General features: G+C 42.7%; 1 protein-coding gene and 1 non-coding gene across 3 annotated transcripts in view; one reads left to right on the top strand and one right to left on the bottom strand.

Annotated features, from left to right (window-relative positions):
- Positions 1-7,354: 7,354 nt before the first annotated feature.
- CBFB (core-binding factor subunit beta) overlaps positions 7,355-16,471 on the top strand; it is a 48,803-nt gene continuing 39,686 nt past the window's right edge. Inside the window, exons 1-3 of one of the 2 annotated variants that reach the window (XM_055412599.2) lie at positions 7,355-7,713; positions 7,942-8,028; positions 13,103-13,219. In XM_055412599.2, coding sequence (XP_055268574.1) covers positions 7,636-7,713; positions 7,942-8,028; positions 13,103-13,219 — 282 coding nt within the window. In that variant the 5' untranslated portion in view covers positions 7,355-7,635. The remainder of the gene's footprint in view (positions 7,714-7,941; positions 8,029-13,102; positions 13,220-16,471) is intronic. The other variant, XM_055412600.2, reaches the window with a different exon arrangement.
- Positions 13,971-14,077, bottom strand: LOC129547397 (U6 spliceosomal RNA). The gene has a single exon (XR_008684071.1). It is a non-coding gene; the product is annotated as a U6 spliceosomal RNA (small nuclear RNA).

Here is a 16,471-nt window from a genome sequence, read left to right as displayed (position 1 = left end):
ACTGGTCTGGCCACCAGGTCAGCCTGATCATTTGAAGCAGAATCCTTTGAAGGAGCTATGGATGTAGCACACCCCAGAACCATAGGGAATCCCTTCCAGGCTGGTGAGGTGGCCATGGGCTAGTAACTCTGTCGGTCTATTTTTAAGACGGTATTACAGTGCAGCTGGGAAACCCTGGCTGCAAGGATGGTTTAGAGCTCAGCAACTTGGGGAAAGAATCCAAGAACAAGGCCAAGTTTCAAGGTATCAGCAGGGAGACCAAAGGAGAGAAGATAAAAGAGGATGCATTTGGACTCAGGCGTCGATAAATGAGCCAGAAGTGGTTGTTGAATTATTCAGCTTCCTTTATTGATCCATTGATCTCTATCTTCAGGTCTTGGTTTATTCTTGGTTGGCATTTCCTGTGTCTAAGACAGTGGGAAGAGAAATGGAGAGAAGAAAGGAACAGGTTTTTAAGACTCCAGAAGAGAGAAGAGGCAAGGCCAAAGAGAAATTCGACAACAGGTATCAGGAACCTTAAAATGCCTGAATCTTTTGACATGGTGGATCTGTTTTCTGGAAATTGACCCTAAAAACACTGTCCAAAACTTTTAAGAAAAAGCCTTCAAGCATCACGATATTCATAGAAGCCTTATTTTATAGCAGTGAATAACGGGAAACAATCTAAATAGTTATGGCCGACAATAAGGGATCAGCCAAGAAGTCATTAGGAGTTTTATATGATTACATGGGGAAATACTTATGCCATAGGATTAGGTCAAAATGGAGCATTCAAAACTGTACCCATAGGGGAATTCTGTAGTGGTCCAGTGGTTAGGACTCCGTGCTTTCACTGCCAAGGGCCTGATTTCAATCCCTGATCAGAGAACTAAGATTCTGCAAGCTGCACAGCATGGCCAAAAAACCCCACAAACCCTGTACATATAGAATGTCACAACTGTGTGAAGAAATGTGGATGGAAAAGGACCAAAGAAAATATACCAGAATGTTAGCAATGATTGTCTTCAAGTGACGGGGTTCTCTTTTTTTTTTTTTCCTGTATTTCCTAAATTTTCTACGATATGCACAAGTTTTAAATAATTAAAACAAAATGTAAGGATGGAGCAAAAGACACTCATATGGGGTGTCTGCACAGAAGTAAAATAAGCACAAAGTAGTAGGGAGCTGATTCTGTCTGGAACCCAGGGTACTGCTATGTCTTAGGTCTGCTGACCATCTCCCTGGCACGTCAAATGGACAGAACTGATAGGATGAGGTGATACTGCAGGGCAGTCACTCTGCAGAGGACAGTCAAAGGCCCCTGAACTCATTATTTAAAGAAAAGCATGAGGGACATCTCTGGCAGTCCAGAGGCTAAGGCTCTGTACTCCCAACGCAGGGGCCCTGGGTACCATCCCTGGTCAGGATACTGCAACCAAAACCTGGCACAGTCAAATCAATAAACACTTTAAAAAGAAAGGAAAGAAAACAAATAAGAGTTTTCCCATAAGAGAAAGAAGAGGAGGTCAGGCTAGATAGAGGGGACAGTGAGAGCCAAGGCCCTGAGGCATGTGGGAACCACGAGCTGGCCAGTGTGGTCGCATGGCAGGGTGCCGTGGGGAGACACAATGGGAGATGGGATTGGGAAGGAAAGGAATGACTGCAGGGGGGTCACAGACGCTGGGCTGAGGGCCTTTGCCTCTCAGCCATAGGCAAATCGGGGGCTTGGGGGAGGGTTTCAAGCAGCAGGGCAGTGTGGTTAGAGCTCTACATTCTCCAGTTCCCTAGTCTAGTCTGTTTGCCATCACCCTCCAGAAACTCAGAGAGGCTGGGAAGGGAAGGAGAGCCATCAGGCAGCCCTCACACATGGTCAGCCATACCTCCTGACCCCAGCCTGGCCCTCTGCCCACCACACCAGGTTCAGGCCCCACCTCCGGCCACTCAGACAAACTCCTTCACCTCCCATGACAAAGAGGCTCATTTGGTGCCTGGGCAAGATTTTGCAAACGTCAACCTTGTAATTACAAGGATGAAATCATCTGGTTCCTTTTAAGCAAACGGGTTTATTGATCCCAACACTGAAGAAATGCTATTCTGGGGAAACTTGCTCCTCTCTGCTTTCCTCTCCCTCTGGGATGGATGAATTGATGGGGGTGTTGGGGGTGGAGGCGGCGGGTGTTTGTGGCAGGGCAGTTAAGAAGGGGGAGAATTTCCCAGAGGGACAAGGGTGAATTGTATGGTATGTAAATTATATCTCCAAAAAATTATTTAGGGCTCAGAAAACGGCCTCATTTAGGTGGATGATACCTCATCCTGGACTTCAGCCCATCTCCATCCAAAGACTAGAAGCTGAGTAGAGCTAGGTTTTGATGGCTCTGTGCCAACCACTAAATCCCCTTCTCTCCCACCCCCCTCAACGTTCATTTGTGGCTCCAGATCCTGTTTCAGCTTTAAGATGGTACACTATTTCCTCAGTAATTGAATGGATGCTGTTTCTTTAGAAAAAAGTACACAGAGGTTCAGGGACCTGGGAGGACCTCACCCCCACTTTGAGGAGAGACAGATGTGGGTGGCTGCTGACACCATATCTGGATAAAGCCATCCTTTCTGCTGAACCTGGGAGGCAGGCTGTCTAGGCCCTGACCAACCAAGCCAAGGAGGGACAAACAGTTGAGCTCAGAGGACAGGAATGTTCAACCATCAAGGGCAAGAGCCACGTCCTGCCACAAGGCCCACAGTAAGACCCCTTCACCCAACCTGTTGGGGCCCCCTTGGGAGCACGGTAGGGTGCTTCAGGAGAGTGACCCCAGCTCTCTACAAGCTCGCACACAGTTTGGTGAAGGAGACAAGCTGGACTTTGGGCATCTTTACCAGTAGAAGCCTTGGAATGGAATGGTTAAGAGCCACAGCCCCTTTGAACCTCGGTTTCCTCATCTGTAGAATAGGGTCAATAACAACAAACTTCAGGGTTATGATGAGGAGTGAATAAAGGATATACCCCCAGTGCTTACCCATTTCATTAACTCTAACGGGTCAGGGTCTTGTCTGGGTCCTATGGCCACCTACTTACCCTATCTCAGATAGGGACAAGGAGGCCTGTCTTAGAAGGTGGTTGTGTGAATTAACTGAGATAAGGGGTATAAAAGCACCCCACTCAGAGCTTCACAGTTGAACCAGACAATTAAGGATTCCCTCAACACCCTGCTCAGCAGTATCGTCTTTTACTGCCCACCCTTTCAAGATCAGTGGGAGCAGCTGCCCACACGGAAAAGTAGGAGAGAGAAGGCCCTGGACTGATTGAATCCTTAAGAAAGGAAAACTCCAAGCAGTAGGGTTTCAGAGAATTCAGCCAGGTTTATGGGGTTGGGAGGGTGTTTCTCGGCAATGAACAGTACCCTCAGGCTTCCATCTGTGGGCCCTACTAGAGCTGGCTGGTAGCAAACTCCTTCATGGGGTGGTGCCTGAACCAATCCATACCCATCGGACAAAAGCACAGAGCTAAATATATGTGATGTGGGTGAAATTTTCTTTTATTAATTTCCTTTAATCCAGTTTTTAAAATAAGTGAAAAAAATTAACAACCATTTAAAAAAAAATAAAAGGCATACAGAGTTCAGCCGAGGAGATGGCCTCCTTCAGCCTGCGGCTCGTTTCCCGGTTGTCCTGGCTGTTTGGATGCCAGACAATGCCGAGTGTGGGTTACCCTGTGGCCTGGAGTTGCCAAAGGCTGTCTGTGGTGCTGCTGTTCTGGGTCTGCCTGGCAGACTCTCCCGTCCCTTTCCCTCCAGACGGCATTCCCCACCTCTGTGAGGCTGACACTTAGAGTACTCTGTCCTGCTCTGCACTCCCACTGCTTCCAGTCCAGCTCCCACTGCTTCCAGTCCAGCTCCCACGAGCTTAGAAGTGATTTGTCTTGACCATCACCTTTGTCAAAAAATTCATGGTGGCTTTCTGCCTGAGCTGCTGCGAAAAAGCTTGTGGCAAAGGGCAAAAAAAAAAAGAAGCTGGTTCTGAAGTTTTACCTTTGACTACACCTACCCTGTAAAAGGTAGCCTCATAGATGGGGCCTTTGAGCAGTTTCTTTAGGAGAGAATCAAAGTGAATGGAAAAGCTGAGAATCTCAGTGGAGGGGTTGTTGCAGTCAAAAGACGCAAGAGCAGGACTACTGTAATGTCTGAGGTGCCTTTCTCCAAAAGGTACTTGAAATATCTCACCAAAAAATATTTGAAGAAGAATCATCTACATGATGGGTTTCCCAGGTGGCGCCAGTGGTAAAGAACCTGCCTGCCAATGCAGGAGACATACATAAAAGACTTGGGTTTGATCCCTGGGTCAGGGAGATACCCTGGAGGAGGGCATGGCAACCGACTCCAGTTTTCTTGCCTGGGAAATTCCATGGACAGAGGAGCCTGGCGGACTACAGTCCAAGTGACATGACTTTGTGACTAAACAACAACAACTACATGATTGGTTATCTATAGTTGCTAACAGCAAAGAAAGTTAGGAATTGCGTTACTTCCAGATTAGTCAAGATCAAGAAGAGGAGGAACTTGAAGGTTAAAACTCAATTATCTGGAATATTTTGTATGAGTTCTTTTATATATATATGTAATATATATATACAATATTATATAAATTTTTAAAAACTTTTTTTGTTTATTTTTCTTCACCACATCTCAGTTGCGCATGTGGGATCTAGTTCCCAGACCAGGGATCAAACCGCCCCCCTGCATTGGGAGCACGAGTCCTAGCGACTGGACCACCAGGAAAGCCCCTCTGTATGAGTTCTCGAATAAAACTTGGGAACAGAAACAACAAAATGTTCCTGTCTGGTCTGAGCATGTAGGCCACTCCAGTGAGATTTCAACTTTTATTTATTCCACATCTCCCAGGGAAAAAACAATTATTGCTGGAGTCCAGACACCAAGGTCAGTTTCAGGTCTGTGAGCCCTACCTGGACCCACTGTGGAGTAAGAATGCTTCCTTGTGAATCATCTATCAGACAGAAATGAAAGGTTTTACACAAGTATCTACCTGAACAGAATATGGCGACGTTGCATGGTATCACATGGGATACCCTTTTTTCCTACTATGGAAGCCAACAGCAGAAACTCTGTTCCCTTGACCACAGTCCTTGTTGACTGACAGCAAACTCATCATCTTCCTCTTGTTCAAACGATGACCGTGTTGTCTTGGTGCCCAAAGGTCTTCTTAGCTGAACTGGGAAGATGTAAGGGAGAGGCAGCAGATGGATGAAAACTTCTGTTCCCTGTGAGTGGCTTGGTTCTGCCTTGGTAACTGGGGTAGAGGCTGCCTCACTTACCTCTTAACATAAAGTGCAGATACTTTAAGGCTGGTTTTGTCTGTGCTTTGTGCTGATGTGAAGTTTCCCCCCTTCAGTTTCACTGGAACCTTTAGGCAGTGAAATAAATGGCACCTTTTGTCAGATGCAGCTGATACAAACTGTTCAGTGGGCCCACCATGTACTCTTACCCCCTCTTTTTGGGAAAACTGTTCTTCCCTTCTTTCAACCATTGGCTTTTCTCTGAACTTGCCAATCGCAGGCTCCCAGTCCGCAATGGGACAGCATGTGACATAAGCTGGCCAATGTCGTCACATCTGCTTGGATATGGTGATTTGGCAGAGGGGAGAGTGTGGGACCCAGATTAGGCCAATCCAGGAGATGGAAATTTTGGAGACAGAGAAGTGGATGTTTCCATCCTTTGTCAGGAAATGAATGCCATTGATGAGAGGCTGAGAGAACTAGCAGTGAGAAGAAACTGAGAAAGGAAAGAGTCCCTCTCTGTGATCTGTTTACTTAAAACTGACACCTTTTTAGCTTTGTTTTTTTATTGGTTTTCTGTCATTTGCAACTGAAAAGCACCCACGGGAAAGATTCTGAGATACCTGGAGACCCAATAAAAGTGGCTGGTGATATCCATATCTATGTATGCCCTTTCTGTTTGTGTACATACACACATTCACGCAGGCTTGGTGTAGGCCAGGGAGCATGCCCTTGGAAGGAGTTGATTCTCTGTTTGCTACTCAGAAAGTGTGTGCTTGTTAAAACCACTGGCCTGCAGGCTTGATTTTGCTGAAAACTCTCCCCCTGACCTTGGGCAATCCGTCACTAACTGGACCTTAGTTAGACGTGAAAAACCAGTCCAGTTTGCCAGGAACCGAGTGGTTTCCTGGGACATGGGACTTCCATTGCTAAAACCAGGATAGTCCATCATTCTAGCTCAGTTCTGTATCTGTAAAAATGAGATTGGATTGGACTAGAAAGGGCTGGGAAAGTCTGCCAAATCCTGCATTCAGGCAGACATTGCCAATTGCCTTTGGCACTAACTCCTGTAAGTTTAAGTGCATTCTTACAATCCTTTGCCATAAGACCAGCTACTGTCAAAACTGGCACCTATTTGCCATACTTGGACTGAGTTTTTGACAAGCTGAGATTTTAAGGATCAGAATTTATTGAGGACCAACTTTGAGTAAAGCTCTGCTATAAACCCCATGTCAGGCTGTCTCCAGCCTGAGCTAAATGACTTCCCTAGAACGTGTGGATCTTGTTTTTTAGGATTTGATTGAACATTTGTGTAAATATATGAACCGGTATTGGCTTGTTAATTCAGCTTGTTCTTTGGAAACTTAAAATTTATTGAGTGTTCATCATGTGCTAAAACTACGTAAAAGCTCTCATGCCAGCTAATACTGCGAGCTTGTGAGTGCCTGCATTTTGGAAAAAAGCAAACTGAGGCTTTGTGGTCCAGTGCCTATCTAAGGGACCCAGCCAGCAGGAAGGGGAGTGAGTGAGGTCCCATTTGAGGCCCTTCTGATTCCAACAACTCAGACCTTTCCACCATGATGCGGATTCAGTTGGATCTTTTTAGTCTCTTTCCACCGTTAGTCTTTGATGTGCACAGCCTGCACCCCTCCTAGTCGGTTTTCGGAATCTCCAAGGACTTAAGTTTCCAAAGGAGACTGGAGTCTCCTTCAAAGTCTCCAAGGACTTAAGTTTTCTGGCGTTCAGGTGACAATTTGGGGTTACTCTGCGCTGCTGGGGAGCCCAAAAGTCCCAGGCAGTGTAGAGGAAGGACTCGCGTGGGCCGCTCCCTATCTCCAACAACGGGGCAGATCCTCCACTGAACGAAGTGGCCCGTACTCGGGCCAGGAGAAAAGGGGCCGCGCGGCGCCGTGGGAAGAGCCGGGTTTCGCTGCAGTCCAGCGGCCCCGCAAGCGGACTTGCGGCGCATGCGCGGCGCGGGTTGCAGAGTTGTGAATGGTGCGTTTTGTTTGCCGGAGTTTGGGGCGGGCGGGCGCGCGAGGAGGAGGGGTGGGGCCGACGGGGGCGGGGCGGGCGGGCTAGCGAGGTGGGCGGCGAGAGGAAGTGGCGGCGCGGCGGCCGGGGGCGGCGAATGCTGGGCCCGCGCGGGCGGTAGGCAACGGCTGAGGCGGCGGCGGCGTGGGCTGGGCTCGAGCGGGCGGCGGCACCTTAGACTCCCGGGCGCGGGAGCCCACGCGGGCGGGCGCCTGAAACAAAGGGAAGCGAGAGTCAGGGCGCCGCGGGTGGGCGGTCAGTCGGTCCGCGCGGAGCCGGCCAGCGGGTGCCCGCGGAAGCCTGGAGCCCGGCGGCCGGCGCGGCCTCAGGGCGGGAAGATGCCGCGCGTCGTGCCCGACCAGAGAAGCAAGTTCGAAAACGAGGAGTTCTTCAGGAAGCTGAGCCGCGAATGTGAGGTGAGGCAGGCGGGCGGCGGGGAGGCCGCGGCGCGCCCCGAGCGGGCCCGGGCCGAGAAAAGTTTGGGAGGTGCGGCCCCGGGGATCCCCGCGCCGGCGCGCCCGCGGAGGGGCAATCTCGCCCGGGCAGCCGTCTGCCCGCTGACTCTGCTTGCCCTTATCGGGGCGGCGCGGGGCGGACGGCGTCGCGGATTTGGCTCCTGATTTCGGGCCGCCTCTGCCTTGCAGATTAAGTACACGGGCTTCAGGGACCGGCCCCACGAGGAGCGCCAGGCGCGCTTCCAGAACGCCTGCCGCGACGGCCGCTCGGAAATCGTAAGTCGGCGGGACGGGGGCGCGGGGGAGTGAGGCGCGCGCTGGTCACTTGTTGCACGGGGGCCGCCGCGGCCCAGGCCGGTTCCGGACGGCGCCGCGGACGCCGCGGCTCCCGGAACTGAGCGGGCGCCGTCTCACTTCCTACTCGGGATTCAAAATGCGAAACCAGACACTGGCGGGCCGCGTCCTCGCGGGGAGACGCTTCCCGGTGGCCGTCGGCGGGTGGATTATGTTTCCCATACACGACTCGGCGGACACTTTGCCGCGAGTGGATCTCAAACCCGAGCCCAACTAAACCAGGAAAGGTCACTGTGTGTAGGCTGTGACCCTGATTAAAGAAAGGGTCGGGATGTTAGTAGGAAGAAAACACCCGTAGGTGAAAAGAAGCGGGCTTCGTTCAAAATCGTTTCTTGGGCTATAGTTTGTCTCTTAGGCGCTAGATTTTGCGTAAATCTATGTGTGAAGCTCTCTTTTTCAATAGAGCTGAGAATAAATCAGAGGGTAAATCCACTTATCTGTTGTCCTAAAAGAGAAAAAAAGAACCCCCCCCCCATTAACGTGCCATCTTTTCTTGGCACATTAAGCTTCAGGAGAATCGGAAAGAAACCTTTTTTCCCCTCCAAACCTGAAAAACATATCCTGCTTAGGCCTGCAGTTTTTAAAGAATCGCATGGATTTGCAAAACCCATAGTCGATCTAAGGCCCTATTTTAGATGCTAGATTTGGTGCTTTACCTCCACCAAACCTTATGTTGAAAAAAAATTCAAGTATCCCAGTTCCCCTCGTCTCCTTTTGGTTTGTCCTATTGGAGGTGCTAATGAGGAGAGAATGATGGAGCCAAAAAGTGCATCGGAAAAAACTAAAGAGGCTGGTGGTTAATTTTTTAAGAAGTTGAGGCACTGTATAAATGGAATCTGATTATCTGTTCCATGACTTGGGCCACTGCATCTTCACACACTTGAAGCTACAGGCGCAGTTTGAATTTAGGTTTGCAATAGAAAGACATGTTGAACCACTCCCATTCCCTGTACAGGAGAGAATATTTTTATTGAGACATAATTCACATATCATAAAATTCTCCCTTTTCATCACTGAAATCAAGTTTATTTTTTTAAAATATTTTGATGTTTAAGACAAAGGCTTTCTAAATTGTATTACAGATAATGAGAAGATATGGCCATCTTTACTAGGAACTTTAGAATATTTGGTCATTATTGCACATTAGAAAAGAAAATGTCTAGCTTTTAGCCCACTTCCTTGAGTAGTTCTAATTGTTATATGATTCAGATGTATAGGACAAATAGTTTTTATTTTTGGCACTAAGTGGTAGAAGAATCTTTCCTTAGTTGGTTCAGTGATTATATCATCCTTTGTCTGGATTTCCTTTTGGAAAAGGTGGATGGTATACCCAACCAATGGATTTCTTGGAAGTAATTGATGTAAGTATAAAAGATGAGCTATAAAATGCTATTGTAATTTTTTAGAGCTGAGGTTTTTGTGGAAATCTAGGGAAATATAGTTAATAGGCTGTTTTCTGTCATTAAATTTTACTGCATGTGATTATGATTGGAAGTATAATTTGAGTGTATTTGAATATATATGAATTCATAGTATATTTGAATTATTATATCATATATAATATGAATTTACTGTTATAGCAGTATTATAGGTTGCTTGTATTTATTATAAATTCCTCTTCAGGGATAAATCAGACATTCTAATTCTAGACTTTCTCTTCTTCCAAAAATCTGATCCTACAAATTTTAATAAGTTCTTAATTTCTGACAAGTATTTAAGTTAAAGAAGGTAGGTAGTTTGAATTTCATCTAAGAATTGTAATTAAGACAGCACAGTTGGATGTATTGAATAATATAACTTTGTATTTGGAAGGAATTTCACTTTTTCCTCTCCAGTTTTCTCCCTTTAATTCAATGTTAGCCATACTTAAAATAACGGAGTTTTAGCTTCTAGGGGATAGAGACCACATTAATTTCATATATACCCCCTCTGTATGGGTTTTGCACAGTATCTTTTGCGTCATAAGCACTTGATTATTTGAATTTAAAGGTTACTTCATTTAATGCCCCAAATTTATCTTACGACTTGTAAACAGGCTATGGCTTTTACTTATTTGGTGGTGGAAAATAGGTGGGGAAAAAGCATTTTTTTTTGCTTCTATTTTAATAGCAGCCATGTATGATGAAAATATATAGTTCTCCAAATTATATCCAACCCTTTTCCCCTTTTATTTTTTATTATGAACACCTCCTTATCAGTGAGGTTAATGAAGAATTTATTTTGTATTTAGATGTAAAACAACATAAGGCTCTGATGCTCATCTCTTCTTAGCTGTAAAACTTACCGAGACTATATCATAGCATGAGATAAGCGTGATTATAGGTGAAGGGTAGAATCTATTTGGTAAAATCAGATTTATTCCTTATATAAGCTCTTGTATTACAATAAGAGTATTAAGAGGTATCTTCAACACTAATGATTAATAAAAAAAATTTATGAGAGGTATGGTGACTACTGTGAAAGTGGTAAAAACTTTTTAATCTTGAAGATGGAAGAATAAAAGGTATGTTGGATTGGCAGAAGTGTGCTATTTAACAATTTAATGAAACCTCATAAAATATAGTCAAAACATTCTGAGAATTCTCCATACAGCCACTTTTACCAGTGTAGATTTTTATGTTTTCAAACAAAATTTTCCCAGCTCCTATGTATTGTAGATGTTCCATTCAAAAAAAGAGTTCTGTGGTCAAATAAATTTGAGAAATGGTATTCTAGAGTGTAATCTGTTTTTACCACTTCTCCGGTCTCAGAGAGGTATGTTGATGAGATAATGGACATGAAGTGATGAAGCAGGAAATCTCTTCTGAGGTTGGCCTTCAGGCGGGAGGTGAGGTAATAAGAGTTGCAGAATGTCTTTACTTAGCCCAGAGCTGATTTGGGATACACCGTGACAGAAGGATTTGTTACTAGGTGACTACTGAAGAAACATGGCTGCGGGATTTTGGCAGGGTATTCATTCATGGACAGGATCTTTTATCTGTTAGCACTCTGCTCTGAGAATTTCATTGTCTGAGACTGAAAGAGTTGGCTGTCTTCTTCAGCTAAGAATTACTTCTCATTGTGTTTAGCAAATACATGTAGCATTTACTGGGTGGTGTTCTAAACACTTGACAAGTACTGAAAACTGAGGTTCAGAGTGAAGTAATTTTCCTCAGGTCATCCTAGGCAGTTTGCCTCCTAGTGTCTGCTTTTCACTTCAGTGGTTGTTTTTTAAACTTATGCTAATAGTTGGCAGAGTTCTTAAGGTTAATATCGTAATATTGATGTTTTTTCAGTCTCTATTGGTATAAGTATGTACCACAAGAAAAGGTATCCCAGTGATTAAGGAAATGCCATTAAAGGTATCTATAGAGATTTAGCAGTTAGATTGACCACTGCACTTTCTAGTATAAATCATAGAAATAGGAAGTGCTGTAATTTTTATCTGTAAAGAATCTAAGCCCCTATCTTCGGGGGAACTAGTGGATAGCTGAATCAGCTAATGCTTTCAACAAATTGCCCAAGAATGTGAACCCCTAGCTTTCAGATGAAGACTCTATCCATTCCGTTCCGTCGCTCAGTCGTGTCCGACTCTTTGCGACCCCGTGGACTGTAGCCTACCAGGCTTCTCCGTCCATGGGATTCTCCAGGCAAGAATACTGGAGTGGGTTACCGTTTCCTTCTCCAGGGGATCTTCCCGACCCAGGGATCGAACCCGGGTCTCACGCATTGGAGGCAGACGCTTTAACCTCTGAGCCACCAGGGAAGCCCTTGGAAACAAATCATGCTTTAGAATTTTAATTAGTAACCTAAAACAAAAAGTTCTCTGATTTCAACAAAGAGTTTACATTTAGATGATGAAAAGCAGAATTTTTTTAATGCTTTTTATGTATTTCTTTTAGAATTTCCCTGGGAAAGAGTGACAGTGTTACTTCCATTTTTAACTAGGGGGAAGTATAGAGTTAAATTGCTCTGGGGCTACACAGAATGACACTTTATTGAAATGGTTTTAGATTGTTCTGTCTGTCGAGCTGTGCCATTCAAATCTTTTATAAATATTAGATGAATACTCTTTTGTTATTGTCAGATCCAGTTTTCCTAAAGTCAGAGTTTCGAAAATGCATTTTTAAAAATTCATCCAAGGTTTTAGCGAGATGAGTACTGTCATATCACATGCTAGTGTATGGTTTATCAGAGGAGAGACAGTCCCAAATGCATTTTTTTCCAATAGTGAGCTATTAGTTAATTAACATTTATTTATATTCAGTGTGGAAGTGATTGGAATTTGGGAAACTTTGGATAAAATAGACACCTATGGGGATGAAAAAGTCTGTGTTTTTTAAGCTGAGCCTTTCCTGAAACTGGAATTTTTGTCTCTGAGAGTGAGTTCTACTGAAAACCATAATGGAGGATATTGTCATCTTATAAATTTTGGTTATTAAAAAGCACTGGAAATGATATTTGGTTAGTTTTATTCATGATAATGAGATCCTCCCAATGTGATATATCGTGGAGATATTTTCACTTCCAGTCATTCCCGAGTGCATTTTTAGCATGATTTTTGAAGCATAGTGTTTCTTTGAGCAGGGAAAATCAAGAAAAATTAAAGTGTCTCATTTACACAACTTTAAATTGTGGTATGCTTTAAAATTCAAAATATTCAGCTCTTCCATGATTTTTACGTTTAAAAATAACAAGTTCTTAAATGTAGTGATGGGGGCTTCTGGTTAGACATTAGCAGTGCGTTGTACTAACGTCAGCAAAAAATGACCTGAAAGAAAGTATTGATTCCACGTCTGATTTTATATTTAAGCAGCCAATGGCAAATGTCCTCAAAATGGAATCAGATGTTTGTAACTTAATACTTAAGAAAAATGATGAGTGCATGTTTTTTTACTTTTAAGTAATCTTGGTGCTGCCTGGCTTAAGACAGAAACTGATGTAAAAATAAATGACTGCCTGCATAATTTATGTAATGTCCTGCTCCTGATCCTGTTTGTATTGATTTTTCTAAAAGGCTTTTGTGGCCACAGGAACCAATCTGTCTCTCCAGTTTTTTCCGGCCAGCTGGCAGGGGGAACAGCGACAAACACCTAGCCGAGAGTATGTCGACTTAGAAAGAGAAGCAGGCAAGGTAGGAAACATTTCTTTGCAATTTGAAATACCGTGGATTGTTTTTTTACTATTAGAGATTACCTGGTGATTGGTATTTTAAGAAAGAGATCACAGGTCTGATAATAGACATGTGATCAGATTTGCTTTCATTCCATATTAAAAAGATATAATTTTTAAAAATCAAGTGGTTTATATAATTTCATTGCTAATATCATGCTTATGTCATTTGCCACAGAAAGTTCTCACCCTTAAAGAGAGTAGTGTGCTTTCTTATATGTAACGTTTGAAACCTAATTCCTTCAAAAGTGTGGACAAGAAATTTTTTGTTTTACTAAAATGTGTGTGACTATAGTGTGTTTTTTTTTTAAAGTTAAATTTAGAGAAAAATGGGAAAAGACTTAGGCTTAAAATTTAATAGTATTTAGAAATGATTCATGGATAGATTTCCACTTCTTAATGTAGCCAATTTAATTTTGAGAAAATATGAAAAGATTAACATGGAAAAATTTTTTTAGTTTTGAGGGAAAGCTTCTGGGAAACAAACATCTTAAAATTTTTATGTAGGAAGTTTTAGATCAAAGATATGAAAAATGTAGGTAGAGATATTTAGGTTGAGAGCCCTATTAAAATCTAAGTTAAATGAATTATGTGCTTTTGATGAAATGTTAATGAATAGTGTCTTGGATTGGTTCATCTTTTAATGTAGAAATTGACTTCTTGAAATAAAATATTTAAAGAAAAAAATTTTTTACCTCGTTTTGTTTTTTTTTTTAAATATGAAACGCTTCACGAATTTGCGTGTCATCCTTGCGCAGGGGCCATGCTAATCTTCTCTGTATCGTTCCAGTTTTAGTACATGTGCTGCCAAAGCGAGCACTTTACCTCGTTTTGTACTCAGTCTTTCTCCTGTTTCCTTTGCAGCTTGTTTCTATACCTGTTTTTATTAACTTGCTAAAATTCTTTTCTAAGTGTGATTCTGAATAGTATAACATCACTTTTTTTGTGAAACATAAGGAACATGCAGATATTCCTTTGAGGAACTTAAAATATTTTTATATTGGGCTGTATTATAAAAAAGATTTTCATATCTTGTATATATACTATGAAGAGTTGTGGGTTTTTTTCCTTTAATTTTGTGAAATAAAGTTTGATCTTTTGTGAGTTGCAAACCAACTAATCTTTTGATGGGGAGAGGGAAAATAGATTACAGAATTTTAAAATGAGTAATAAGTTTGAAGTTTGCTTTTCTGTGTATTATACTTGTTTGCTTGGAAGATTAAAAGCAAATGTTCCAGGTTTTACTACTTGGTAATTCTTGATATATAAAAGAGAAGTTGGAAAGTAATGACAGTGTATGATTATTGCTTTTTTGTCTGTTTGGTGTGTGAACGTGTGACTATTTTTTTCCTTGTTCCAAACACTTCCTTAAAGTTTAACTTGTTAGCTCAGATACTAAAAACATAAACCAAAAAATTTCTTTCCTCTCAACTTTTATGCTAAACTCTTAAGATTTCATGACTGACATCTCAATGTTCCTAAAATCTTCTAGTATTTAATAACTAGTGAATGGGTGTTAATTCTACTAGAATATGTTTGCTTGAATTAATGATATCAGTTTAGTAGATTGAAGACCATATTTTCCTTGGACTTAAGCCGTTGAGATGTTTTTAGTTATATGATCAACGAGAACAAAAACCTTAGATAGCTTGTTCTAGAATTTAGAGAATGTGTTTTCAGATATATCAAGAAAAATGATAGAACTGATGCAGGAAATCCAGAAACTTATATTTTATTAACGTTTGTTTTATGATTTTCTTCTGTTAAGTGCCAGAGTAAATATTTTCAGTTTTGCAGGCATGTGATCTCTGTTGCAGCTTCTCAAGTTCGCTGTTACGGTGTGAAAGGAGCCATAGACAATGTGTAAACAAATGAACATGGCTGTGTTCCAAGGATGGTAATACTGGCAGAAATCTGTATCTTTCCCTCAGATTTAAATTGGTAAATGTTTGTGTATAGAGGATATATTTCTCAAATATAATTTTACCAATACTTTCTACACCAGTAGAATCTAGGAAAAAGAAAGCATTTTAATGAAAAAAACCAACAACATTAAGGGGAAAAAAACCCAAAACCTGCTAGTATTTTGCTCTTTACCACTGGGATAAATATAGCAATGAATTTAGAGAAAAGATACTAACCCATGTTTTCTCATCTATAGAGCTCAGGCTGTGGGGTCTCTTTATTTCTTTTCTGATAACCATTAGCGTTTATTTCTGTCCCCATTGGACTAGAAGCAAAGCAAATTGAAGCCATTTCCCTAAATGTTAATTATTTGCCTCTGTTCCTTATACTAAATCCAAAATCAGTGTCTCTTCTTCCACATACTTTCAGCTTGAGTGAGTGAGTGAGTGGGTGAAGTCGCTCAGTCGTGTCCGACTCCTTGCGACCCCATGGACTGTAGCCCCCCAGACTCCCCTGTCCATGGGATACTCCAGGCACAAATACTGGAGTGGGTTGCCATTTCCTTCTCCAGGGGATCTTCCCAACCCAGGGATCGAACCTGGGGCCTCCTGCATTGCAGGCAGACACTTTATCCTCTGAGCCTAGTTAGGTCCTAAAGCAGCTTAGTTCTCTTCCCATTCAAACCCAGCTTTGAGAAATTGAGCCTTTAGAGTTACATATAAATGGAGGTTAAGTCCTGGCTTCATATACTACTTTGTTTATTCTGTAACTTTGGACAAGTTATTTAATCTTCATGGTCCTCAGTTAATGCATGTGTCCCAGGGTGGCCCTAGTGTTTAAATAAAATAGTGTATGTAAAGTGCTTAGCTCAGTAACTGGCTGAGTTATTAAAAAATTCATTCATTCAGAAGGTCTTTGTTTAACACCTATTATGTAATTTAGTGAGCACTGTTCTAGGCGCTTGATTTATGAATAAACAAAAGATCCTGCCCTACAGGTTGTTTTATGGAAGGAATGGAAGAACAGGCAGTATGCACAGTATGTAAGTTATGTAGTATGTTACAAAGTGATCAGTGCTCTGGGGGGATAAAAGGAAAATTAAAATAAGGGTCATCAGTGAACGGGAATGTTTGCAATTTTAAACAGGATAGACTGGGTAAAGGAGGTCTTATTTGAGCAGAAACCTACAGAAAGATAGGGAATGATGAGCAATGCAGATGTTTGAGGGAAGGGTGATCCAAAAAGGGGACACAGCCTTGGAAAGGCCCTGGAGTGGGAGCTTGCATAGTGTGTTTGTTAAACAATAAGT

Source organism: Moschus berezovskii, chromosome 22, assembly GCF_049115385.1.
Source record: "Moschus berezovskii isolate FMDL1 chromosome 22, NW_MosBer_1.0, whole genome shotgun sequence".
Lineage (NCBI taxonomy): Eukaryota > Metazoa > Chordata > Mammalia > Artiodactyla > Moschidae > Moschus > Moschus berezovskii.
The sequence above is the reverse complement of the archived record's forward strand: the minus strand, read 5'-3'. Positions and strand labels throughout refer to the sequence as shown.